The 25483-nt window shown below is 39.2% G+C and overlaps 10 protein-coding genes across 10 annotated transcripts; 3 read left to right on the forward strand and 7 right to left on the reverse strand. All coding sequences in view use genetic code 12, as the record gives it.

The window, feature by feature from the left end:
• Positions 1-1838: 1838 nt before the first annotated feature.
• CPH1 (homeodomain family transcription factor) lies at positions 1839-3740 on the forward strand (the record flags this gene model as incomplete). Its single annotated transcript, XM_036809782.1, has 1 exon — positions 1839-3740. The coding sequence occupies one exon, from the start codon at positions 1839-1841 to the stop codon at positions 3738-3740; it is 1902 nt and encodes a 633-aa protein (XP_036666384.1).
• Positions 3741-3935: 195 nt separating this feature from the next.
• On the reverse strand, positions 3936-7529 carry CPAR2_208610 (uncharacterized protein; the record flags this gene model as incomplete). The annotated part of the gene is made up of 1 exon (XM_036809783.1): positions 3936-7529. The coding sequence occupies one exon, from the start codon at positions 7527-7529 to the stop codon at positions 3936-3938; it is 3594 nt and encodes a 1197-aa protein (XP_036666385.1).
• Positions 7530-8248: 719 nt separating this feature from the next.
• On the reverse strand, positions 8249-9397 carry GPI8 (GPI-anchor transamidase; the record flags this gene model as incomplete). The annotated part of the gene is made up of 1 exon (XM_036809784.1): positions 8249-9397. The coding sequence occupies one exon, from the start codon at positions 9395-9397 to the stop codon at positions 8249-8251; it is 1149 nt and encodes a 382-aa protein (XP_036666386.1).
• A 104-nt stretch (positions 9398-9501) lies between these two features.
• Positions 9502-11550, reverse strand: CPAR2_208630 (DEAD/DEAH box helicase; the record flags this gene model as incomplete). The annotated part of the gene is made up of 1 exon (XM_036809785.1): positions 9502-11550. The coding sequence occupies one exon, from the start codon at positions 11548-11550 to the stop codon at positions 9502-9504; it is 2049 nt and encodes a 682-aa protein (XP_036666387.1).
• A 132-nt stretch (positions 11551-11682) lies between these two features.
• On the reverse strand, positions 11683-13611 carry CPAR2_208640 (DNA-directed DNA polymerase alpha subunit; the record flags this gene model as incomplete). Its single annotated transcript, XM_036809786.1, has 1 exon — positions 11683-13611. The coding sequence occupies one exon, from the start codon at positions 13609-13611 to the stop codon at positions 11683-11685; it is 1929 nt and encodes a 642-aa protein (XP_036666388.1).
• Positions 13612-13760: 149 nt separating this feature from the next.
• LHP1 (Lhp1p) lies at positions 13761-14762 on the reverse strand (the record flags this gene model as incomplete). The annotated part of the gene is made up of 1 exon (XM_036809787.1): positions 13761-14762. The coding sequence occupies one exon, from the start codon at positions 14760-14762 to the stop codon at positions 13761-13763; it is 1002 nt and encodes a 333-aa protein (XP_036666389.1).
• A 354-nt stretch (positions 14763-15116) lies between these two features.
• Positions 15117-15914, forward strand: CPAR2_208660 (uncharacterized protein; the record flags this gene model as incomplete). Its single annotated transcript, XM_036809788.1, has 1 exon — positions 15117-15914. One exon carries the CDS (start codon positions 15117-15119, stop codon positions 15912-15914), a length of 798 nt encoding a protein of 265 aa, XP_036666390.1.
• Positions 15915-15996: 82 nt separating this feature from the next.
• IST2 (Ist2p) lies at positions 15997-18945 on the reverse strand (the record flags this gene model as incomplete). Its single annotated transcript, XM_036809789.1, has 1 exon — positions 15997-18945. The coding sequence occupies one exon, from the start codon at positions 18943-18945 to the stop codon at positions 15997-15999; it is 2949 nt and encodes a 982-aa protein (XP_036666391.1).
• A 1918-nt stretch (positions 18946-20863) lies between these two features.
• Positions 20864-24046, reverse strand: BBC1 (Bbc1p; the record flags this gene model as incomplete). Its single annotated transcript, XM_036809791.1, has 1 exon — positions 20864-24046. The coding sequence occupies one exon, from the start codon at positions 24044-24046 to the stop codon at positions 20864-20866; it is 3183 nt and encodes a 1060-aa protein (XP_036666392.1).
• A 302-nt stretch (positions 24047-24348) lies between these two features.
• SWD2 (WD-repeat containing protein) lies at positions 24349-25464 on the forward strand (the record flags this gene model as incomplete). The annotated part of the gene is made up of 1 exon (XM_036809792.1): positions 24349-25464. One exon carries the CDS (start codon positions 24349-24351, stop codon positions 25462-25464), a length of 1116 nt encoding a protein of 371 aa, XP_036666393.1.
• Positions 25465-25483: the final 19 nt, after the last annotated feature.

A 25483-nucleotide genomic window follows, 5' to 3' on the forward strand; every position in this document is an offset into this window, starting at 1 on the left:
ACCACTCTGGAAAAAGAAGCGAAAGAGCGTTTTTCGTGTACCTAACACCAAGTCTGACAGACTAAATTACATTAGACCCCAAGTACAAAGAAAATGAATGCTTTTTGTACAATTTGAGGCCGCGATATTGAAAAAAGTGTAAGCAATGGGTATTGGGCAATAAGCGAGTCTTTCTATTTTATTTCACTTTTGTGAAAATGAAATGGGGAGTTAAGGTTCTATTCAATGCGTACAATTTAGACACTTCGGTTAGCTAAAACCACGTAACTTTTCAGTTCTCATCAAATCTAGTCGTCTCCTTTGGATTCCATTCGCTATTACTTAGCAGATCTGCTCTTTAAACTTTCCACCTCGCTTCTTAAACATCGGGCTTATTGTTCAACTCTAGCATCTTTGACGAATCTCTTTGTCAACATCCAAAAAATAAAAAAAAAGAACAAGCTCAAACTAAGAAAGTTAAAAGAGGATACTCTTGAAATAATAATAAACATACTATTTGATCACAAACAAGAATACACAGAAGAAAAGAACATATTTCCAGCTTCTATTCTGCATTGGTAATCTGCAATGTTGAAATTTACCTCAAACCGTTGTATTCCGTTTCACGTGATGTGAATTTTATTATATTTCAGCTTTGTTTTCGAGTACTGTTTGAAAGTTTGAAAATTTAATTTTGAATGACACTCTCTATGAAATGAAGTTTCTCCTCATTTTCGATAATCGACGATATATAATCGTTAATTGTCTGTATGGTTTTATATGATAGTTCATATGTGATGATCAGTTCTACTTTTTCTATCAATTCTGGTTAATACAATACCCAATAAATCCATCAAAATCATAGACGTGGTCAAACACGGATTTTGAAGCTTCCATTAATTATCGAGATAATTCATAGAGTTACAACAATATAAAGAAATAATTCCAAACATGAAACACTTGAAATATTTTACAAGTTTCTTCTTTTTGTTCTGTTTGCTTCAAATTATACTTGTTTCAGATTTTACCAACTAACTCTTTCAAACTACTCAAACTACTACTTAATTTTGCACCTAAATTGTTTCAAAATCACAGACATTGAAACAACTAAGTCAAACACACAATTTAACAAACTGTTTCAGAAAACAGGTCCTGTGCTCAATAGTTCCTCTTTCGAAAAGATTATATATCTGTATCACAATTTCTCATACATTTTAGTTGCTGAAACATAAACTGTGTTTTTTTTTTTTTTTTAATTTTTGCTACTTGGTGACATTTTCGATACTTGAAATCAATTTGATCACGTGAAAAATCAAAGACTAATCCCAATCACGTGCAAGATAGGAGGCAATATTTTCCGCTTTTGTTTACAAATTTTGATTTTAAGGTACAGACACAGACAGACCACAACAAACAGAACAAACACAACAACAAACAAACAGGAGAAAAAAAAAAAAAAAACATATCAAGAGACGAGTGGGAAATTAAACGATTTTTCATTTCAACGGGCAAATTTCATATATAACTTACAGAAGTAGATACCTTCACACCTGCCGTCAGTCAGCAGAAACAACTTGTCCTTTTATACTTTACCCACTACAGTTCACTCCTTTTATCAGACACTCATTTATTGTCCCCAACCCACCACTCGTTTCCTTCATTAGACGCGACCCCGACGAACGAATTTGACCAAAAGGGGATTACTTGGACGCACACACATACATACATACTATACTTATATTACCTACGGAAATCAGACACTTATTCTGTATAGGATACAGCTTAACCAATTACGTCGGAACAGCCAGATAGAGTTGTGACATCATTGAATACAAGCAATGTCGACAGCAACGCAGACAATGTCATACAACAAATCCACAACTCAAGAGATTGAAGATTCCTTGAGGTTGATTGACGACTTAAAGTTTTTTCTAGCAACAGCACCCGCTAATTGGCAAGAGAATCAGGTCATTCGGAGATACTACTTGAACCATGATGAAGGTTTTGTGAGCTGTGTTTACTGGAATAACTTGTACTTCATCACTGGTACAGACATTGTTCGATGTATCGTTTACAAGTTTGAACATTTTGGGCGCAAGATTATTGATCGGAAAAAGTTTGAAGAAGGGATATTTTCTGATTTGAGAAATTTGAAATGCAATACTGATGCTATATTGGAACCACCAAGATCAGAGTTTCTTGAATTCCTATTTAAAAACTCTTGCTTAAGAACACAAAAAAAACAAAAAGTGTTTTTTTGGTTCAATGTGCCTCACGATAAGTTGATGGCTGATGCCTTAGAACGAGACTTGAAAAAGGAAAAGCTTGGCCAAAAGCCAACCACAATTGCTCATAAAGAGCCAGCACTCAGTTTCAAATATGATGAAAACTCCAATTTGTTTGCTCAATTGACAAAGCACATTGAAAATCAGTCACAAAATGGAGCTTTCAGTCTATCCAAGACAAGTGCTTTGAATACTGCGAATAGCACAACTACTGCCACATCTACTTCTGATGATTGCAACCTACTAGACCAAAAGTCATCACCAGAGTACTCGTCTTCCACTACCAATTGGAAAAACGGCCCCAAATATCTCAAAGATGGCGCGGATCATTTATTCAGGTCGAAACCTAACCAATCGCCATTCGATAAGGACGAAAAGAAAACCATCAACAAGAAAGCAAGCGATAACGGCGAAGGGGACGGAAATGAAGAAGAAGAAGAGGATGATGATGACTTCCCCTTGGATTATTTTGTGTCCCAAGACAATAATGACAGCTATATTACCCTAGACTCCAATTATGAAGGTAGTAGTTCATATGCAAAATTGTTTGAAGATGTCAATGGTGATGAATTTCTCGATCCTAGCCTATTTATACCTTCAGAACTGACAAATGCAGCTCTGAACCAAGTTGTATTCAATGATGAATACTTGATTGAACAAACACAACCTTTGAAAACTCCACTACCGCCCTCAATGCCAGCGTCAAGTGCAAGGGCAATGTCCTTGACAAATCAAGACAATCTAGGAGACGAGTTTTTCTCATACCCTCAACTAACAGGTTCTTTGGGCAGCAACTACCAAATTCCAATGTCAGCTAAACTACAGACGGCTTTTAAACCTCCAGTACCACCTCAACAACAAACAGGTGCAACTGGAGGTCTCGCGACACCCCAATTTCTCAAAGTTCCTCAACAACAAATGCAAGTACAATCTCAAGCATTTAATTCGTATGATCAACAACCTTATTTGTCAGATGTAAATTACAACTATAATCTCATTCACCCCGATAGTGAATATTGGACAACGGGTCAAATAAATTCAAGTTTGACTGATGCAAATTCGATTCTTGATTACAATTTGGGTTTAGGATACGGTTACCCTGTGCAACAACACCCAATGATGTATATGAATGACGAGCTTATGCCCTACTTTGTCAATCAGCCAATAATGGTACCACAACAACTGTCAATGGCCGCGCTACATCAACAACAATTACAACAACAACAACAGCAGCAGCAGCAACAGCTAAAATACCAAAGCATGACAAGACAACAACAGATTAGCAACAAAATGATGACTAAAAAGAGGCAAATGCAGCAGCAGCAACAACAACAAGCTCAAAGACAGAAACTGAAGTTAAATGGAGTCATTGGCGGTGGTGGCATAACCAAAAAAAGTGTGGTCAAAGTGGAAAAGCCACAAATATTATTGAACGAAGTAGTTAACTCCAAAACCAATAGAATAAGCAAGGAGTAACTGAGACAACTTCTTCCACTCATAGCGCCTTCATCCAAGTCATTGATACCCACCAGTTTATTTCTACTCTTTTCAAATGTATTTTACATAACTTAGTGACTTCTTTTTAATACATGTGTATTAAAGCTATATACCCTTTAAATTCTAGCACATTATTTCTTTCTCACAAATCAAATCTCTTGTATCCCAGTCGCATCATTTGCTGTACTCTTCAATGAGCCTTTGTTTCGCTATGGGATACCTTGACTTCAATCTAGCCATAACTTGCCTTTGGTCGGGATTCAACGATTCATTTTTCAATAAGCTACCATAACACACAACAGCTGAACTACGAACTTCAGCTTCCTTACTAGTGAGGAATTTACCTAAGATGCTGTCCAATTGGCAGAGCTTTTCCTCATTGAGTGAATTATCCTGACTTAATGCAATTGATAAGAAATATAAGCATAATTGAACCATGAATTGGTTCAACTTGGCACTTTCTAATTTGTCAAGATATTTCAACACAATGGTCTCAAATCTTGTCTTCATTGGAGCATGAACAGAGCTCGTGTTACTACCATACTTGATGATCAGGGTTAAGATCTCAGTCCAGAGCAAATACACTTCATCACAAGCTTCTGTAATGTATTTGCAAGTGAAGCTCAACACTGAGAAAATCTTTTCAACATCAATTGATTCATCATACCTCAGTAAAAGTTGAAGAAGATATGATCCATAAATCACTTCCTCTTGAGTCATTGGCCGAGCCCCATACTCAAAACCAAGTTCAAAATATTCCCACAACGAACTCGTCAACTTGTGTTTGCCCGTAGTCAAGAAATATTCTCTAAATTCAAAACTCATGGCGCTCAATGATGCAATTGAATGGCACACTGAGGCCATTGATGGAATCTTTTCGCCCATATCGGCAATCAGAGCAATTATATCACAATGGTGGTTAAACTGATCAATGGCCAAGGCATCCCCGTGGAGCCCATTTCTCAACAGCTGGTGGTAATACATTATTGTATCCATGTTTCTCTCATTGCGAGATTCATTGATGGAACGCTTAGTATCCTCATATATGTTTATCCTTTTATTCTTTTGTGCACGCGATGCCAATGGATCTGCTTTTTCAATCATTGTTTGAACTGCATCCAGGGCCGTAGTGTAGTTGGTTGCAGGATATTCAATGTGGATCAGAGCCATATCTTCAACCAAACCCTCTTGAGGCTCATGGCTCGTTGCAGGTTTGGGAAAAGGGACAGATTCTTTTACAGACAGTTTTCCCAATTTGAAAGGACGTACACCTTCTAACACTGATTCATCTCCGCTACTCATCTCTCTTGGTGTGGTGACATTGGGTGAGGGGGTTTCCTGCTTCTCATTCTCCAGTACATGCTCCCCCTCAACAATCATAGAAACATCCTCACCAGCTTCTTCAATTTGCCCGAGTGAGCCCTTCTCAAACGTTTCATCATTCCTCAACTTAGGAACAACCATGGTAAACCCATCTTCAGCTGATTGAGGAACAAAATCGGCTTTCAAGATTCCTGGATTGATCTCGGTCATTTCAAAAACGGAATGATCTAAAGGATTTTCTAGTGCCACCGTACTATCAATTCCAACAATAAGTTCCACTTCATCCTTGACAGAAAATTCAGCCTCATCCAACAACTGAGTAAATCTGTTTGAGTCAATGGCATAAAGCTGACAAAAAAGTTGTTTCAAATCGGCGTACGCTTCCAGACCTTTCAACACCACAATCAGTCTAACTAACTCTTGGAAAAGCTCTCCAAATTGCACGTCTGTGAAAACTGTTTTTGTAAGCGCAATCAGAAAAGTTTGCAACACCAGTTTGGCGATTTTGAACTGATAAGTGGAGATTAGAAACTTAAAGCAAGTGCTTCCAGGGATATTTGGGGAATCAATCACTGTTCCTAGCAATTGCAACTCTGCATTATAAAAGTCATCAAACGCGACATCAAATGCAGCAAGCTCATAAATTCGCTGATCAATTTCTGGAAATACAATGGAGTATACCCGAACAAAATCATCAAGCGACAACAACTTTGCCGCTGTTTTGAATACATAATCATTAGACGTAAACAATTGTTTCAATACCATGGGGTTCTTTTCAGAAATGTAACGCAATCGACTCTTTAGTGCATGAGCATTGGAAACATCTTCTTTACTGATGATGGCATATTTCAATAACTTCACACCTTCTGTCAAGTCATTTGTGTGTTTGGACGACATTAATTCAATCATTGGGTCCTGATCCCTTGAAAACACCCTTGATGAATCAGCAGGTGGTTCAGATGCAGAGTGTCGAACCACTACTTCATCTTCTTTCTCCACGGGAGATTTGGTTAACACTTCTGTTCTGCTTCTTGCTCTCTCGACATGCGTTACTGGTTCTTTGTGCGGAGCATTCCAGCTACTTGCTCTAGGTGTAGGTCTGTTTGATTCGTTCTTTAAGGCTTGTTTATCAAATCTAATTGGTTTACCTTCATTGAGTACAGTAACAGCTGCCACTGTGTTGGATTCTCGAGAAGCTGAACGAGAGGCAGGTTTACTCTGATTCATTCCCTGTATTCTATCCCATGCAGATTCTTTAATTGGTGGAGCGGTAGCTCTAGTGGACAATTTTCTCGTGGTGGTTGCCATTGGACCCAACTCCTTCTGTGACCTTTGCAAAGCCCGAATAGTATTCGCGTCAAATCTTGTAATCAATGCATCTGATTCCTCAGGACAAACTTTGGAAAAGCACCAGTAACAATCCTTGGACACCTGACGAACGTTTGGATTTGCGTCCTTTAACAATTTAATCAATAGTTTGTTGCACGTGTCAATTGCTTGTCCATAGTGACCATTGAAAAAGGAATGGTCAACGGCATACCTAAGAAGCAAAATTTGCATCCAGATTGCCGCGAATGAACGTGGTTTGAAATTAGGTTCATCCATTGATTGACATATTCTTTGAAATAGTTTGTTGTTACAGTTCAAATTGGCATATAGTGCGGACATCGCCATATGAGCATTGGTCGAGGTGATACTCTTCGTTGATAGACACAATTTCATCAATGTGGGAAATAGCAAATCAGCGCAAGGTTCAAACTCCGTTTGTAATATTATTGCACATTCTTTAATCAATTGACAACTGTGCGTGCACAAAGTTGTTCGAAGAGAGCTTGCACCCTTACAAATGGGAAATGCGAATGCTTTCAAGCATGATACCAAATCTTCCCTAATGCTTGTGGCTGCGTTTCCACGTAAAAGAGTTCGGATTTCAACAATGCTCTGCTCTCGCTTTTTCCAATTTGATTCGCTTTCCTTACCTTCAAAATATGCGAAATACGTATCGAAGATATGCCCGAGATCAGCCCCATCGGAAACATCTTTGGTTTTTATCGATGTAGCTAAATCATAGTTGGCTTTGTTCAAAAGGTTGGTTAGACTGGTTGAAAAATAGTCCACATCATTATCCGAACAACTCTCTATGGGTTTCTGCTTGACCTCTTTTTTCTCCAGCAGACGAGTTGATACAGCTTCAGAACTACTTGGTCTACTTCCCGGAAGTATTGCCTTAAAAACATTATTCCCAATATTGTGTGACTTGCATTGAGACTTTAAATATTGAAGGATATTTGAGTTGGTTGAAACTTGTATGTATGTATCAAACAATTGACCCACGCAATCAATGAACTCCTGATTATCCTGATTGCTGGACAACAGCTTCAAGATTGCAGGCACAAAAAACCGTACATTGAATTTCAGACTGACGTTTTTCACAATCTGATGCATCCACTGGATGGACTCAATTGTTACTTGCAAGTTGCCGCAAGTAAATGAAATCTCATTTACAGCATTTTCCACTTCAACCGGCGTGCTAAGCCAATAATCTTCAAGGGCCTTTTTCGCAATCACCACATTGTTACTCCCCAATTTATTAATGAGAACTGGAAGGATTAAAAAGCTTTGTTCTTTGAGAATTTTACCTGACGGGTCTTGCACGCTCACACGTTTAATCAAATACGACAATGCATTAAAACTCACGTTCGAGACCCCACTCTCCTTAATTTCAAGCCCCTTCATTATAATATGAAGATACATGGGAACTTCATTTAGGTCAATGGAATCCTTTTTGATATGTGTCTTGAGAGCCAGAATTTGTTCCAACTTCGAATCACTAGTAGTTGCGTTTGACTCCAACGTTTGTAGCATCTCCTGAGAGTTTGGTGAAACCGATTGCATTATACAATAGTTCTGTAGTGTTGAGACCAGATTGTACGGAGGAGATGTGGTGTTTAAAGGAATGAATCGATGGTTTATATCATATCAAAAAGTGTAAACAAAGTCAAAACAAATTTGACGAAACGCGACTCACTCACTCATTCACTCACGCGATATTTAGTATGCACATTGAATTGATTTTTTTTAGTTTACTCTTAGACGAAGATGGCACCATACAGTGACTATACTTCTGGAGTGGTATTCACTAACATCTATACTACACGACATATCTAAGAAAACTTCCACAACCCAAACAATGCACTTGTAACACCAAGTCCCAAAATGGTTGAGGAGGCTCTTGACAAATGCATTTTGTTCTCTGATTCATCTTCTTCGAATCCATACTCTATCTGACCTCTTGGTCTCAACGGACTTGATGCATCAAAGCTTGGACGAGCACGCTTTAAATGCTTTGTTGCATTCAATATATCTCTTGGCGCTGTATCCACAACAACGTTTTGAACATTACCAAAAAAGTCCGTCAACAAGACCTCACTCACATTTCTCTTGAATAGGTCTGTTCGAATTCCTGCATGTGAATGAACATTTTCAAAGTTGAGTATCTCAAATAACTTGTCCATTGTTTCCTTGGACTCTCTATTGATCTTTTCAAGGAAGTCTAATGCAAAATAAGTGAATCTATCAATAACAGCAACACCAATATCCATATCAGAGTGATGACTGTAAGAGCTCTCATCAAGTTTGGAAGAGCCAATGCAAAGAATATTGGGTGAATAAATATGCTCATACATGGTGTTAGCTTGACACGTGTCAATCATGAAAAAGATTTCATTATATCTCTTCTTCTCGTGCATTTGGGCAAATGCATCTGCAATGTCATGAGCACCAATCTCTTCAGCGTCTTGAAACTTTAAGAATTCGTTCCCTCCATGGCCCGTCAAGTAGATAAAAATGTTTGAATTCTCATCAGTCAACAATCTCTTTGATCTAGGCTGTTCCGGTCCCCATCGGTCAGTCAATAAACGAACAAAGTTCTCTACCGTCACTTCGTACCCTCTGTAATCAACTTCAATACTGTTTCCGTATAGATCTAATGCTTGATCCATATTGTTGAATACAGTTCCAGGAAATGCATTTCTTGCATTACAAGCAACGTCATCGGAAAGCATAAGAATAATTTGGGAGTCGGGAATACCCAATCGTTTTACCGTACGATAAAAACTAAGCACATTTGCCATATGCCGATAGTTGAACCAAAACCGTGATGTTGATACCAAAACTGCCCAGTTGTTGGTGTGATTGGATTTGTTAATAGAGTCAAAGGTTTGTTCAGTGCTGGTACCAGAGCTTGAGACTTCTGATACTGCCACTTGCAACAAGAAGGCAAACGGTAGTAAGAACAAGTACAGAACTTTCATTGTAGTAGAAGGTGGTTGAGACTATGGCTTCCAGATTGTATATTGTTTTCCTTTATTCTTTTTTACTGTGCTCAAATTTACGCGCATAATGATTACAAACTCATCTATATATTCTCATGCAACCTTTTCACAGCATTGTTGACAACCTGTGCACACTTTAACTTTTCATAATCATTATCGCCAAGTCTTAATGCAAAGATAAACTTGCAAATGATTGCTTGTTTCTCGTTTTTCAAGACTTCAGCAACGTGCTCTTCAAACTCCTCCCTTGGGATATCAATTCGTTTTGTCTGCATATAATAACTTAGTTTATAACCAATCATGGACATTATGTAAGCAACCTGCTTGGGTGTAGCTTTTCGAGCAAATGTGTTTCGCTTCTCAGCATACTGTAAATGGTCGCTGTATTTTGTTTTCAATGCGGCAAATACTTCAAGTAAATTGGCACTTCTATGAATAACCGTTCCGGACTTGTTCTGAAAGGTATGATGCAGTGCCTCAAAAAGTTTGTGTCCCCTATAAGTAGTTCGTTTCAAAATAAAATAATTATCGGACAAGCCAGGCATACCCCAAACCTTACTTGTTTCAATCATTGCCCATGGATACTTATTTCTGAGCATGACTTTGTCTACTATCGCCCGATCTCGAAACCAAATCGCTGGTGTTTGATTAATCAGTGGTTGCTTATCTAGACACACAATTTCTTTCCTGTGATACTCTAGGATCCTTGCAACAGCAATCTCTCTATCCTTGCTTGATAATTGTGCATGAGGAGATGGCACGAGTTGGTCCAAATCTTCTTCCCGTTCAAGCAATTTCTTTCTTGAGTTTACCAATTTCTCCCCTTCTAGTGATGGTTTGATGTCTATTCCTTGTCTAGTCAATTCAACCATATCAACTATATGACAATGCGTCTTGTCCTTGTGTAACCTCAAACCTCTTCCAATCATTTGTATCATCAACGATTTCGACATTGTGGGTCTCGCAAGTATAAGTGAGTCAATGTTGGGCATATCAGTACCTTCTGTAAACACTTGGACATTGCATAGCACCGGAATCAATCCCAGTTTAAAGTCCTCGATTATGGAAGCTCTTTCAACCTTGGAGGTTTCGCCTGTGACATATTGCGCATTGATCCCGTTACGTTGAAACAAGTCACAAACATCAAAACAATGCTCGACCCCAACGCAAAATATCAATGTGCTCTTGCAATCAACTTCCTCCTTGAGACGTAAATATGCCAATACAATCTTTTCATTGAAATCAATCTCTTTCATGGCTCTGTACAAACTTGCTGGATCGTATTCATTCTTGACTGTTTTCACTTGGTCTAGATTTATCTTGACCTTAACTTCACTTATTTTTGCATCAGCTAGTTCCTTATTCTTAATCATACTTTTTAACGACCTCTCGTAAACAACTTCATCAAAGATATGGCCCAAAGATTGCTTGTCGAGTCGCACAAGTGTTGCCGTGAAACCAATCACACTAATTGTCAGATTAGAATCCAACGCTTTGAAATGGTTCAAGACTTTCCTATATGTAATAGCAGGTGCGTGGTGACACTCATCAATAATGATGCTCTTGAATTCCATTGGGTCGAATTTCTCAAATCTCCTTCGGCGAACTAATGATGGCACAGATGCAACCACCACATCAGCATCTGGGGATGCCTTCAATTTACGCATCTCCACCTCGACTTTCAATCCAGGGTTCATTAAACGTATTTTCTTGACTGCTTGATCAATCAATTCTTCCGTATGAGCAAGTACCATGACCTTGTTACCTCTCCCCTCGCCAAGTGGTTTTAAGCGAGGGATCAAATGAGAAAACACAATCGTTTTTCCACCACCAGTAGCTATCACCACAGCAGGTTTTCGCACACCGTTGGCAAGTTTACTCAAGACTGCTTCCGCAGCATCTTCTTGATAATCGCGTAGTATGATGGGTTTATTTGCATTCGCAAGAATTGATTCTAGTCCTGGGTGAATCTTTTTGGGAACGAGACTGGTTACATATTCGTTTGGTGAAATTGAAAGTGTCGCGTCATCGCTAAGCTGGTGTCTATTGAATGATGGGTGAAAGTGCCGTATTATAGTACATCGCTGGATGACCCACGGTAAATACCTAAATCTCAAGTATCCTATTAGCATAGACAAGTTGATGAAATGTTTCTCATTGGTTTGAGGTTCATGGTCCCGTTTCCGATTGGTGATTTTATTGATGCGCGGTTTTTCACCAGTTGCAACAAATGTTTTACAAAACTTGGTTAGCAGTATTTATATTCAACTTGTATAAATATCTACTCTACAACGCTTATACACATTATGGTGAAACAAGTCTGGATTATCATCGACCTGCTGGACATTGTTTCCGTTTAGAGCATTAACGTCTGGTGCATTTATGCTCATCAAAGCATACGTTCCATCTTCAGTATTAATTGACCTGCTGGGACGGATAAACTGACCGGGATTGATCAAGACAACACCTTTAACCACTTTTGCAAACACTTTTAGTTCCGATGGCAATATTAAAACATCCGGTAATGAGTTTCCCAACTCAGTTAATCCCAAGTATGGTGTCTCTAATGAAGACCCACCAACACTCACTCCAGTCAACTTCTCCCCAGCGGCACCATTGGATAGCTCTGATATATCTTGTTCGTGGGTTTTGGCTATAGACCCTGGCATTATCGGATAATATCGCCTTTGTTCAAACAAGTGACCAATCACCCTCTCAAATCTGTTGTTTGAAAGTTTGCCATCGTTTTTAAACACTTCTTTCAAGTCTTTGAATAAATCGAGATTGGAAGACCCAATAAGAATTTCGTTGACAGCAAAACTCGATGGGTTGGGGAAAATCTTGACATTTTTTGGCAAGTTAAATTTCTTTCTATCAAAAGAATCTTGTGGGAACGAACAATGGTTGACACAGCTGTCTTTCAACGATGGGAACAAGACAACTTGTATCTTAGTATCAATCTTTTTCAAAATGGGGGTTATCAATAACCTAAAAACGTCATCGAGGTTTTTTGGTTGTTGGTCTTTGGGGAAGTTAAAGTTACCCTCCTCGACCTCTTTGTTGGACAAGTCGATGAAAGGGCCATTCAAAATGACCAAATTAGGTAACATTTGAGTGTTTATTTTATCAACCAAGTTTTCCAATTTAGTGTATTGAAGTTTGTTCAGATTTGAATATGGTCCAGATGCAACAAGAATTTTGAGACCTTGTCCGTTTTGAAATTGATTATACTCTTCCAATTCTGATCTACTCGACACTGGAGTTCCCATCTCTGGCAACGGCATCACTTCTTCGGCAACAAAATGCTTCCCCGTCGGGTTTCGTCCCTTTAAAACAACAATCTGCCCAGGGAAGAACGAAAATCCCGGCAACTTGCTCAAGTCAAGTGGGACTCTTTGACCAATACCTGATAATCTTGATGTTTCCAAAAATAAAGAATTACTGTTTAAAGTCTCGTTGTCATATGTTGGAGAGTCGGGCACTATCCTTCCACAGCACAAAATATCAAATTGCGAACTTAAACATGGATTTCCAAACTGTTGGCTCGACTTGTTGTGTTCTTGATACAATTGTGCCGCACTATCTATTTGGTCGTCCAACACGTCAGCACTTTCAAGTAGCTTCATTTGCATGGTACGAAACTTGAATTTGGTGGGGTCAAAGTTTGCCGTCAATTTGAATGGATGTGCTGCACCTAATGCATTTATCACTTCAATTTCGGGGTTTAAAGTTTCCAACAAAGTATGTGAATCCTTGGATGGCTTGATAGGGGAAGTTGTGAACGTATTATTTGCACTTTCGTATTTAGCAGGTGATGACAAGTCTGGCTCCGACAGATCAAACTTTGTCCTCTTTGAATGAGGAGTGGCAGGACTGTTATGATTGACTGTTCTTTTAGATAATGGTTTCCTCCCAGAAGCATCCTTCACAACATGAACACCCTTAGGAGTCAACTTGTTATTGGCTAACTTTTTTTGTAAATACTCATGAAATTGAGTCAATGTTGACATATTCAACTCCAAATCCTGTTGCACTTCCGCCACATTGTAAGACTCCCATTCCAAAAAGAGGTCATCAAGATCCACGTTGAAAATTTGCATGAGTGACTTTAATTTCTCATACTCGTCATCGGTAAGCTTCGTAGATGGGCCAAAAGCCTTGGCAACTTGGTTTACAAAGTTTTCATCCACCATTGCTTGTTGTTTACTTGATCAAAAAGGAATTTGTTTGCAAAGGGTTCAAAAATTGTGCACTTTGGGAAGACGCGTTTTTCGCATAATTTGGTAGCATTTGAATAGCTTTTTGTCTTATATTATACATCGAACATACACACATTACCAACTTACTCTTTCGTATCGTCTTTCGAGGCATCTTGATCATTGGAATCTGCAGATTCTTTGACACCGGCGTTATTTTTCTCTACTTGCTTAGTGGCATCATCGGTTGACTTGGAAACCCCAGCTGTTTCACCTGCTGTAGTATCTTCCTTCTTTAGCTCCCCTGCCTCCTTACTTTCATCGGCCTCAGGGATCTTGTCATCATCTATGGCGCTTTCTGATGCATTGCCCTTTTCATTAGACTCGGCTGAATCAAATCCATCGCCACCCTTTTTACGATCAAACTTCTTACCCTTACCTCCCTTTTGCTTCTTACCTTTGTTGTTTTCATTAAAACTGTTACGTCTCTTGGTAACTTCATTTTGACCAAATCTTTTACCACTTTCTCTCATTTCTTGGAATGTCAACAATGTCATTTTCTTTAAAAGATCCTTTTTGTCGATATCTTGTGCAGCTTCTTTGCTAAGGATACCTTGATCGAACGATATTTCGACATCCTTCACTAAATACTGAGCATCCTCCTCATTTGTCAACTCAACGTCAACAACACCGAAAAATTCCTTCTTTGCTTTGCTTTTGATTCTACGCACAGAATTGATTGCTTTCTCCTTTTGCAAGTGTGGAGCGATCTTCTCTTCAAACCATGCTTCGACTTGCTCTTGAGTTAAATCATGTGGAAACCCTTCGATGTGTACAGTGTTTCTCTTTTTGGTGTTTTTGATCTCATTGAAATCCTTCAATGGATCTATTCTTTTGATCATGTCATTGTTGGCGGACAATTCCAATTTCTTGCTTGATCTCAAAGCTTCAATGACTTTTTCCTCTGGTCTGTATTGTTTCATTCTTCCAAATGTCAAAATAGTCTTTAATTCAACCCAGCCATCATTTGCTTCGTAAATCTTCCATAAAAACTTGTCTTGTTGTAAATTGGAATCTGAAAAGTAAAACTCGACTTGCTTTCTGACTTTGTCTTCAAAATCATCTCCTTGGTAGACAAATTCAGTCATGTTTTGAGGGTACGTTCGGTCTATTTCGTGGCAATTACAAATTGTTAGCTCGACTAGGGCTTCTTTTCCAGAAATCGAAGTTTTTTTTTTTTTTGCTTCCATCTCTTCGCCCGAGATGATAGAGAAGGATAAACTAGAGTAGATAGACACTACAAAATGTTACTGTAGAGGCAAAGATTTACAAAAAAAAAGGATGTTCTAAATGGGGCACACAGCATAGCTTTTTGCAAAACTCTAACGTGGTTATGGTTATCTTGTAGTCCAACCTCTCCATATTTGAAACCCCGATTTCTTCAATGTCATTTTTTTTTTTATTTTTCTTTCACCAAATTTCACATCAACTTCTGCAAAGTCATGAAATTACCTACAAGAAGTCACACCATACTAAACAACACAAGAGTTTTCTTTCGTTATATGTCGTCGTCATTTCCTAAACCTACAAAATCTAGAGCTACGGAGTTGGAGAGCAACTACAATACCATACTTGCAAAAGTTCACGCCTTGAATCCAAACACAAAATTAGTTGCAGTTTCAAAATTCAAGCCTTCATCCGATATAATGGCATTGTATTCTATTGGAGTACGACATTTTGGCGAAAATTATGTCCAGGAACTAGTTGCCAAATCAGAAGAGTTACCTAAAGATATATGCTGGCATTTCATTGGTGGGTTGCAGCTGGGTAAATGCAAAGATCTCAGTAATAAAGTTTCAAATTTATGGGCAGTTGAAACAGTGGACAGTTTGAAGAAATGCAGACAATTGAACAATGCCAGAGAAAGAAAAGAAGGTGATGTTATCAATGTGTACCTTCAAGTTAACACATCAGGCGAGGAACAAAAATCGGGTTTCTTACAAATGTCGGATTTAGAAGAGACAATCGAGTACATTCAAAGCGATGAATGTAAAAAGTTGAAACTTGTTGGGTTAATGACAATAGGTTCAATCTCAGAATCGAAATCGGATCATGAAGAGAATTATGATTTCAAAAAATTAGTTGAATGGAAGCACAAGTTGGATGAAAAATACAATTTGGATCTTGAATTGAGTATGGGTATGAGTAGCGATTTCGAGCAAGCTATCAAACAAGGAAGTTCAAGTGTCAGAGTAGGGTCATCTATATTCGGAGCTAGACCACCAAAAGTAGAGAACTAAAAATGTAAATAAAACTACAACAGGTACGAAGCTAAAAATGTTGATTGGAATAAACAAAAGATATATGATTTGTCAAACCAGCTTATATTTTGTTCAATAACTTCTTCAAACCAGATCTCTTACGTTTAGGTTCCTTTTGTGAATCAGTTTCCGAGGTTTTGCTTGAGCTTTCATCATTATCTGCACCACTCAGTTTGTCTCCATTTTGTGACTTTGAAGACTTCGAATTCAGATTGGATCCTTTACCAGAAGAGGATTTATCTTTTTCCACTTGGGTATCGGAATTGCCATTGAACTTGTCGTCTCCTGCTGCCAATGCTTTTCTCTGTTCTGTGGCAGGAGCGTTACTATTCTTAATTCCTGACTTGTTTTCCTTTGCTGGAGCCGGATTGGTATCAAATTGCTGCTCACGCTCCTTCTCCTTCTCTTTCTTCGAAGGAGGTGCTGCTGCGGCGCTTGCAAGACCAGCTCCACCAGGAGCACGCTCTCCAGCCTTTGCGGCGTTTTCAGAATGAGTGGTGTATTTGTTTGTATCAACAGTTGCGGATTTATCATTAGGAGCTGGAGGAAGTTGGGATGAGCCTTGAAGTAACTCATTGGTATGAGTGGTTTTATCAGTGCCAGTCTTCTCCTTATTGTTGCCATCACTAACGTGAGTATTGTTATCAATAGTACTATAGTGTTTCTTGCTGTTTGGATCTGACTTGGCTTCAATTATGGAGTCACTTGCATCCTTGTCTTTATTTAACCTATTATACTCCGCAGACGAGTTAGTAGCACTTGAGTCTTCCGGCTTTCTCTTTTCCAATCTGGCCAATTCCGCTTGTCTTTCCCTCAAAAGTCTTTCCTTTTCAGCAATTACGCGTGCTTGCTCCGAACGTGAATGAACAGTTGTTTCACTTGCTTGCGTAGACGTAGAATATCCTTGCTTTTTTGATGGGAGTTTCTCAGCGGCAACATCGTCAACTGGCTCAACGGCACTAGGGGGTGTAAAGTCCAAGGTGGAGTCAACGGTGAATTCGTTCCATGCTGGTACATTAACCACTTTGATAGTCGGTTTGACGTGTTTGGAATAGTGGTCGTGTCTCAATTTTATATCATTATCAACAAAGTCATTTTCCCATTCAACTCCACTCTTGAACAACTCACTCAAATTGTACAAAATATAACTCAAGAATAAGAATGCATGCTCAGTAAACAACATCAACAAAACCAACTTGGCCGAGGAAGAAATATTAACACTAGCATTATCCAATGCAAATTGACCCATAGTCTTTGGTGGAGCAGTACCATGACGATAGAAGGCGGTAACAACAGGAGAAACGATAGATCCTAACCAAGTCAATAAAAACAATGCCCAGTTCCAAGGGTGAATCGAGTCCACTCTCTTAGGAATGGGAGGTTTAAAGTAGTTTCCATTGAATAATTTAAAGTGGTCCAATTTGAAGAAAACAACTGCGAAGATCAATGAAACCAAAGGTGCCAATGGCCAAACAGGACCAAATAAAATCAAGTAACCATATTGCAAAACGACACTTCTAAAGTCGTCATCAACGACATACTCAGGTAAATCCAATGAGAGTCTGACATTTTGTAACCAACGAGCTTCATATGGATCATCTGCTGAAGTTTGCAATTGTGGCTTCTTTTGAACCTTAGTTTGATACAACTTGACTACTTTTGTAATCAATAATGGCAAAATATACTTTAAAAATGCTTGCAAGACTTGATTAGTGACAACAAAGTAAAAAAATTGAGCATTCAACCTGCCCTGGTTAATCTTAAACTCCTTTTGAGATTTCAATTTTGTCAAATATTTGGCATAAAATCTGTTTTCACCAACATATGTGGAAATGGTGGTTTGAATGTCACCCAAATGAGGACCAACTAAATGGGCAAAGGGCAAGTACAAAAATGACGTGATAAGTAATGGTGCATAACTAGTCAAAAAGTTTAAAACGTATGCCTTGATCAAAACTGATTGATTTTCACTGACTTGTGTGTCGTGTCCTTCCAACTTGATGACAACACTTGTAACAAGGTTGTAAATGATGGTTAAGATTGGCACAAACACGGAAATCAAAACCGTTGGCAACAATGTCAAGTATGACTTTCCTGGTCCATCGTAAAGATCAGTCAAGAAAATTTCAATAAAAAAACAACCCAATTGGTAGCTAATCAAAACAGCAGCAAATGCCAAAGCAATGGGGATAAAAAACAATTGTTTGACAAATCTAAAACCCTCGGTATTATTCTTGTGTAAATATGATGATTGTGGTTCAAAACGTTCATTAATCTCTGCCAACTCCAAACTATGCTCTTCAACGAGATGTGAGTTTTGAACACCCCACAAATTAACCAAGTATTGCTGCTTTCTATGCCAAAATGCCAAAAAGAAAGTACCCCAAAGTAAATTGAGAAACGTGTACCCTAATGAGTAAGTTTTCGACTTTTTGAAATACTGGAAAATTCCCAATACTGATAACCCAAATAACCAATAAATGTAGTACTTATAGAACTCAAAGTAGAGAGCAATTTGTACTCCATATGTTCTCTTGATCTGGTTGGCAGATAATTCAGGTCTGGTGAAGGTATCTTTCAAATCTTCAACAATTCTGCTCTCATCAAACGCACTAGTAACAGGAACGATATTGACAACTTCTTCGTATGGAGCTTGTCCAGGTACTATCCCGCACCCTCCAAGTTTCTTGGTACTTGTCAAGTATTGGTAGATGATTCTAATTCTTGCACTAAACTCATCATCTTTTGCAGTAACACCAAACTCATAATTCTTGATCAAATCCTTTTCAGCTTCTTCAATGAACTTGTAAGGGGATAATTTGATGAAAATCAACAAGTGTGTAGGATCACCTGGTCTAATTGATGCAGCAAATCCTTTATCGTATAAATACTCGACAAATGTATACAATGCTTTCTCTGATTGAGAACTGACTTTCTTTGTTTTCTCATCAATTGGATAATTGTATGAGATGTAAAAATCAGGGTCCAATTCCTGAATTGGTTGTGGCATGGCGCGTGATGATAACTGGCAACCTTTGGCAATTTGATTTGAAAAGTAGTTTCTGAAGCAGTTTTGCCTTGATGTAGTCACTCTTTACCAATAGTTCAAGGATAACTGAGGGAGGGTTTTGAAAAAGTGTTTTGGAAAAAGAAAAGAGCAATTGAGTTGTATATGTATTCCTTGGGTGGATGAAATTTTATTACATAAAACCACACACAAAACAATAAAGTACAATACAATTTTAATTCTTTTTTTTTTAGCAATTGAAAACCAACTTACTACTTTACACACACAGATATGGAATGATGCAATTTTTGTGACTAAATAAAGTTGTTGCATTTTTGTGTGACTAGAGAGTACTTACAGTTGTGGTGTGGTAATTGGACTTTTGCAGAAACTCGAAATTCGGTCTTTTCAATGTAGAGTGTATGGCGTAATTGTGGACCTTATTTGAGAGCTTTCTTCAATTGCTACTATGACGACTCTCACAAGGCGGAGCACCTTGTTCTAAAGGCGTAAAGAAAGAGCCAGCACAACGACTCTAGCAAGAATTGATTATACAATCTTTGTTGCTCTACATAGAGGTTGCCAATGGTCTCCTTTAACAACATCAGTCAAATGCATTATAACAATCACGGGCTGAGTTTCTATATTTTGTCGTGAAATTGAACAATGTCTGATCATCCATTGTTGTGACAACATCAAAGGGAAAGATGGTAGTTTGCTGTTCGCTGTTTGCTGTTTGTTTAATGTTGTTTGCTAATTTCTCGCTGACTTTGTTGCCTCGGCATTTTAGGTTGTGGTTCGGGGTGTGCACAAAGATCAATTTCTCTATTGTGTGACGTGATTTATTAGGAATACAAATTAACCCATGACAAAAAACTCAAAAGGGTCTCCTTAAACACACACATATCACATTCCATACATCACACATTTCTTTCCACCAATCATCAATCAATCAATCAATCAATCAATCAATCAATCATGAGTCCATAATAGTCCAGAGTATCGATATGAGTGAGGCAACAAAGAGAGTCTGATCATGTTTTGCGCCTCTATAATTAGAGAATCAGTCAACGACGTTTTTTAATAAAATTGGTAAGTATTGTCATCCTTTCACTCCTTGTTCCTTTTATCGATAGGTAGGTAATTCACCATAAGGCATAAAAGTCCATGTTATACATACAAGTCACAACACTATTTATTACTAGCAAACTTTCACATAGTCTATCAAGCATCACTAGCCTTCCAACCCAGTATTGCGATTAGAAACTTCCCCAATCATGCTATTAAGTAACAAACACCAATCTTTTATGATCAGTATGTGCCCCCAACCCTGTTGCTTCCTAAACACGTCCCTCAAAAAGTTGTTCTTTGGTATTTTTGATGATTTCCGCCTCCCCCTTTTTTTTTTTGGCAAGTTCAGTTGTCATTTGATAAACCTCAACGTTTGTTTCCACTGCTTTGTTTAACTTACGGTTTATCTTTTCTAGGTTTTTCTTTCCAATTTTTTCTTCTTTCCCAGGTTTCACCCAGGTTTTTCAGTTGTTCTTTCATGTGCTAGCTACTACCTCCTCACGCACCGACCCCGTAACCTCCTTCAATGAAAAAGAAAAAGATAAAATTACAGATACGAGAACTTGATCCATTCAGTAATTGCTTTTCATAACGATGTCTACAATTATCAGCTTCTCAGGTTTCCTGTGTATTTATTACTAACCTAACTGTTAGATGCTTTTCATCCACTTTGCGAAATTTTGTGTTTTAGATAGTGCTGCTTTTCCTCACATATCAGACTCCCTTTGCTCACTCAACTCTGGTCTAGGATGGAATCGTGTTTGGTTTGAGATAGTACTAACTTTACAAGTGTATAGTAATAAAATTTTGCAATTTAGTATAAATTGAAACATATGTAAAATCTCAAAAACTACCAATCTACATACTGTCTAGAAACTGGTCTGAAAACTCTTATTTTACCACTCTTGAACTCACCAATCTTGTACGATTCCTTTTTAATGTGACCAGAAGCATCTTGTTCGATAACTTTGAATTTCTCCTTTTTGGGATCAAAATCATAAATAACTCCTGCGCACGTACCGTTATCGGGTCCATCACCAACAGTGACTGACTTACTACCAATGATACCCTTGTGTGTACTAAACTTGCCATTCTTGATCCACAAAATATCACCTGCTTTAATATCGTCAATTTTAGAAACATTGGAATTATTGAAATTCTTGTAAATGGTAACTCCATATGATTTATTACCAATTGGTGGTAATAACTTTGATTTCAATTGAGGGTTTTGGGAAATGTGCATAATGAAATTGCTATCCAATTTGGATCCAAGATAATGAGCAGCTGTATTGACAATTTCAGAACCAAATTCACGATGATTATTTTCTAAATAATCTTTGCGAATGGCTGGGTAAGGTTTGATGAACTGATTAACTAAACGTATGGTATTTCTAGGATCACTTTCATCAAACTCCAACTCAAACACCAATTGTGACAAATCGTAAAAGAGAACATAATAGTCACGATAGATGGTAGTTCTGCCTCCACGTTTGTGAATCTTGTTGGTATCAACTTCATAAATTAAGTCAACGCCAATTTTAGTGACCAATGACTCGGGCAATTCATTCTTTAACCACCAAGTAGATGTCGACTTGATATTGGCAATCTCAAACTCCAATTGCTCCAAGGTAATTTCCGCTTGGCTTCGATCTCTTCCACTTCCCTTGAGTGACCTTGATCTCGACATTGAATCCGTTGACTTCCTGCCTGGAACTGATCCAACCGATGCGCCTGTTGACGTTTGCATCAAAGGTGGAACTTCTGTCAGTGCTCTTTTTGGAGGTTCACCTACTGGAATTGAAGGGGGCGGTGGGCCTGCCCCTGGCACAGGCGGGGGTGGCACACTTCCCTGGATCGGTGGCGGAGGAACACTGCCAGGAATTGGAGGTGGGGCACTTCTGGGGTGAGCTCGGGTCTCACCAGACGACACAGTATGGGCTCTCTGTGGTGCAGAATGATGAGGTGGTTTATCAACCAACTCAAAGGCATTATCATCTCCCTCTTCTTCTTCAGAGCTGCTATCGACCACGTCCCTGTGTTTCTCACCCGCCAACAGTGAAGGAGAAACAGGAATATGAGCACGTTGCTGAGGTGGTGCAGACGGTGGAGGTGGGGGTGGTGCAGGGTGTGATCTTCGACGCTCTGCCTTTACCTCGCGATCAACAGGAGGTGGCATGGATCCTGGAATTGGTGGCATGGGTGGGGGTGGCCTACTTCTATCAGTACTCTTTTGAGAACCATGTCTCTGAGGAATTGGCGGAGCTTGCTCATCTTGCAATTGTCCACGAGACCCCGCTGGATTAATTTCATTTGCTCCATGGCCCTCAGGTTCACTAAACTCCGCTTCACGACGTTGATGTGAACCAGACAACCGGTGATCTTGCGGTTTGGACAAATCAGACAAGTCCTCATCAGCTTCATAGCCGGTGGCCTCGCCATCGAATGGACGGTGCTTTTGGAGCGTGATTGTATTTGCGTGGTCTTCACTATCAGAAGCTCTTTCGTGATGACGTTGTTCCTGTTTGTCGATATCCGTTTGAGTAATAAACTCCGCCTGGTCTGAGTCAGAAGGCTCGTCATCTTCAGCCATTGAAGAGCTTTCGTGACTAATCTTTGACTCATCGAAAGCCTTAGGACGACTTACAGGGATAGTTGGGTGAGCACCTGCTGTTGGATCCAATGTGGGGGCTGGATCATGCTTCGTTGGCTCGGAACCGGGAACGGTAGGAGCAGATGTAGGTGCTGGTGGAGACACTGGTGGTGCTGGTGGAGATGTCGGTGCACCTCTACGTGGCGATGACGGTTCTAAATCTCTCGATGGCACGTCCTTTTTGCTTTCTGACAAGCCAGTTGCATCAACCTCGTCTTTTGCAGCTTTTGGATTCTTTGTTGCTTGGCCAGTTCCTGGAGCTCCAAATGGTGTAGCCATTCCCATCATACCAAACATATTTCTTCCGCCAGAGATCTTTGCCATCCTCTCGACAAGTCTTCTACGTTTCAACTCTTCGTCGTCTTCCTCATCGTCCCCTTCCTCTTCTTCTATATCCTTGTCTTCTTCTGCGGGCGCATCATCAGCACCAGGACTTGATGGAGGGTTTACAAATTCCTCGCCATTATCATTCTGTGGTACTTCATTGCCCAGAACTTGTGCATGCAATTCCTCAGTAGATTGATGTTCAGCGCCGCCACTTGCATTGTATTCACCTCCAGGACCTGAAGGTTCTGCACCTTCGTGAACTTCCTCTGTTGCGATATGTTGTTCTCCACTTTTCTGTTCCCTCAAATGCTTCAATCGCTCCTTTTCTTCCGCTTGCTTCTTCTTCTTTTCCTCTTTCCTCTTTAATGCGGCAGCTTCACGTTCGGCTTCTTCTTGTTGCTTCTTTTGAAGCAAAGCGATACGCTCCTTCAAAGAAACCTTGGGTCCAGCATCATCCTCTTCTTGTTCATGCTCACCCTGAGGAGTGCTCTTGACAATATCTTCCAGATGCTTGGTTTCATGGACTGGATGGGCAACTAAATTAGACTCATCTCTTGGTTGAATCTTGGGGACATACGTTGATGTAGGGGCAGCTACGAACTGTTTCTTGATACTGTAAGGGTCCTTTGGCTTTGAAGCAAATGTCTGAGGAAGTGGGACTTTTCCTGCAGTAGGGCTTTGTTTTGTTGCCGAAGTGGGCAGTGATTGTGGGTTATTTTGAAAAGGCTCACCACTCTCAGGTTTATTCTCAATATGACGGACAGATACGTTTTCGGCTGATGGCGAACTTACCTGAGTTGGCCCTTTCGTATCAGATACTAGCTCTTGCTTTTTGGTTGGTCTATTCAGGGCGGGAACAACGGGAGCAACCAACACTTCAACAAAATTCTTGGGAAACATTCCTTCTTTGCCATTGTATTCCCCAGAATACCACTCATCATTCTCAATTGATGTAATTGTGATAATTTGACCGGCATCAAAGTTCAAATCGTCCTCGTACTCGGATTTGTAGTCAAAGATTGCTTTCACTTTGAAAGGCACGTCGGGTTCGGACATAGCTCAATGAGTTGTTTGTGAGTACAATTTGACTGATTGTTGGGTAGTTTAGATGGGTAAATCGTATGCGTTTTACGTGGTGTGATAAACTTGGTTAACTCAAAAAAGTATGGTCGAGTAGTGGTCATAAGAAAGTGAGAATTGCGAATGCCGTCATTTTGACTTTGAGTTATTTTGTTACACAAAAAAATGGAATAGGAGAAAAATGAAATTTGAAATCTAGCTTATATTGTCAAGGACTCAAAAAGGTAACTTCGCAATTACATTCTTGTGAGACCCACCTTACCCACATTTAGATATCAATGTCAAATGGATACAGACTACACACGTCGTCAACGAAACACATTAACCCTTCACATGCAAGCTCGTCTACGATTCAAATCACTGGTCAGGTTCTAGCTTCATCTCAGCCTACGAAATTGTTCAATTACCATCACGAAACATCAATCACGTCACTAGATTTTGACGATACTGGTCAATATTTGATTTCATCTGGTGTAGACAAATCCATACAGTTGTATGATTGTCACAAAGGAATCCACTATAAAGACATTCAGTCGCAAAAGTATGGTGCACATTCGGCAAGATTCACGCATGAGGGCCTTAATTGTTTGTACGCGTCAACGCCTGATGCACTTAGTACTACCGAAACAAAGGAGGATGACACAATAAGATATCTTTCCTTGTCAAGCAACCAATACATTCGTTACTTTAAGGGTCACAAAGCTCAGGTATCGAATATCAAGGTAAACCCAGTGCACAATACATTTGCCAGTTCAAGCTACGATGGAACTGTAAAGTTTTGGGATTTGAAAGTTTCATCTGCAATTGGTAGTATCTCCATTGGCCAAAACTCAGTTTGTGGGTTTGACCCACACGGGGTAGTTGTTGCGATTGGTAGGTACCCACTAGGTGAGTCTCGAAACGGAACATTGGGATTATATGACCTAAAAACATTTGATAAAGGACCGTTTGTTGAAGTCAACATACCCTGTCTACAGAATCAACTATGGAACAAGTTGGAATTTTCAAACAATGGTAAGCTCATATTGATATCAACTGATTCACGCGAACACTACATCTTAGATGCTTTTCTGGGTAGAGTTATGGCAATTGTGCGGTTATCTTATAAAAATGATCCTCAATGGATGTCGACTGAGTATCCGTACGATGGGTGCTGCTCTTTCACACCTTGTGGGAAGTTCTTGCTAGTAGGCAGTCCAAAATCGATAATCCACATATTTGATTTAAGCAATTTAAAAGCTGATGCTGAGCGTCCAGTGACTTTATCAAGATCAAATGATATTTTGAAGACGACCCAAGTACCCAAAATTGTTGCTTTCAATCCAAAGTTGTTTATTTTTGCAACCGCAGACACAACGGTAAAATTGTGGCAACCGACAGAAAGTCAAACTTAAAGGGAAGAAAAAAAATACA

The sequence above is a fragment of the Candida parapsilosis genome, contig 005809 (assembly GCF_000182765.1).
Source record: "Candida parapsilosis strain CDC317 annotated contig 005809".
NCBI classification, from domain to species: Eukaryota; Fungi; Ascomycota; class Pichiomycetes; order Serinales; family Debaryomycetaceae; genus Lodderomyces; species Lodderomyces parapsilosis.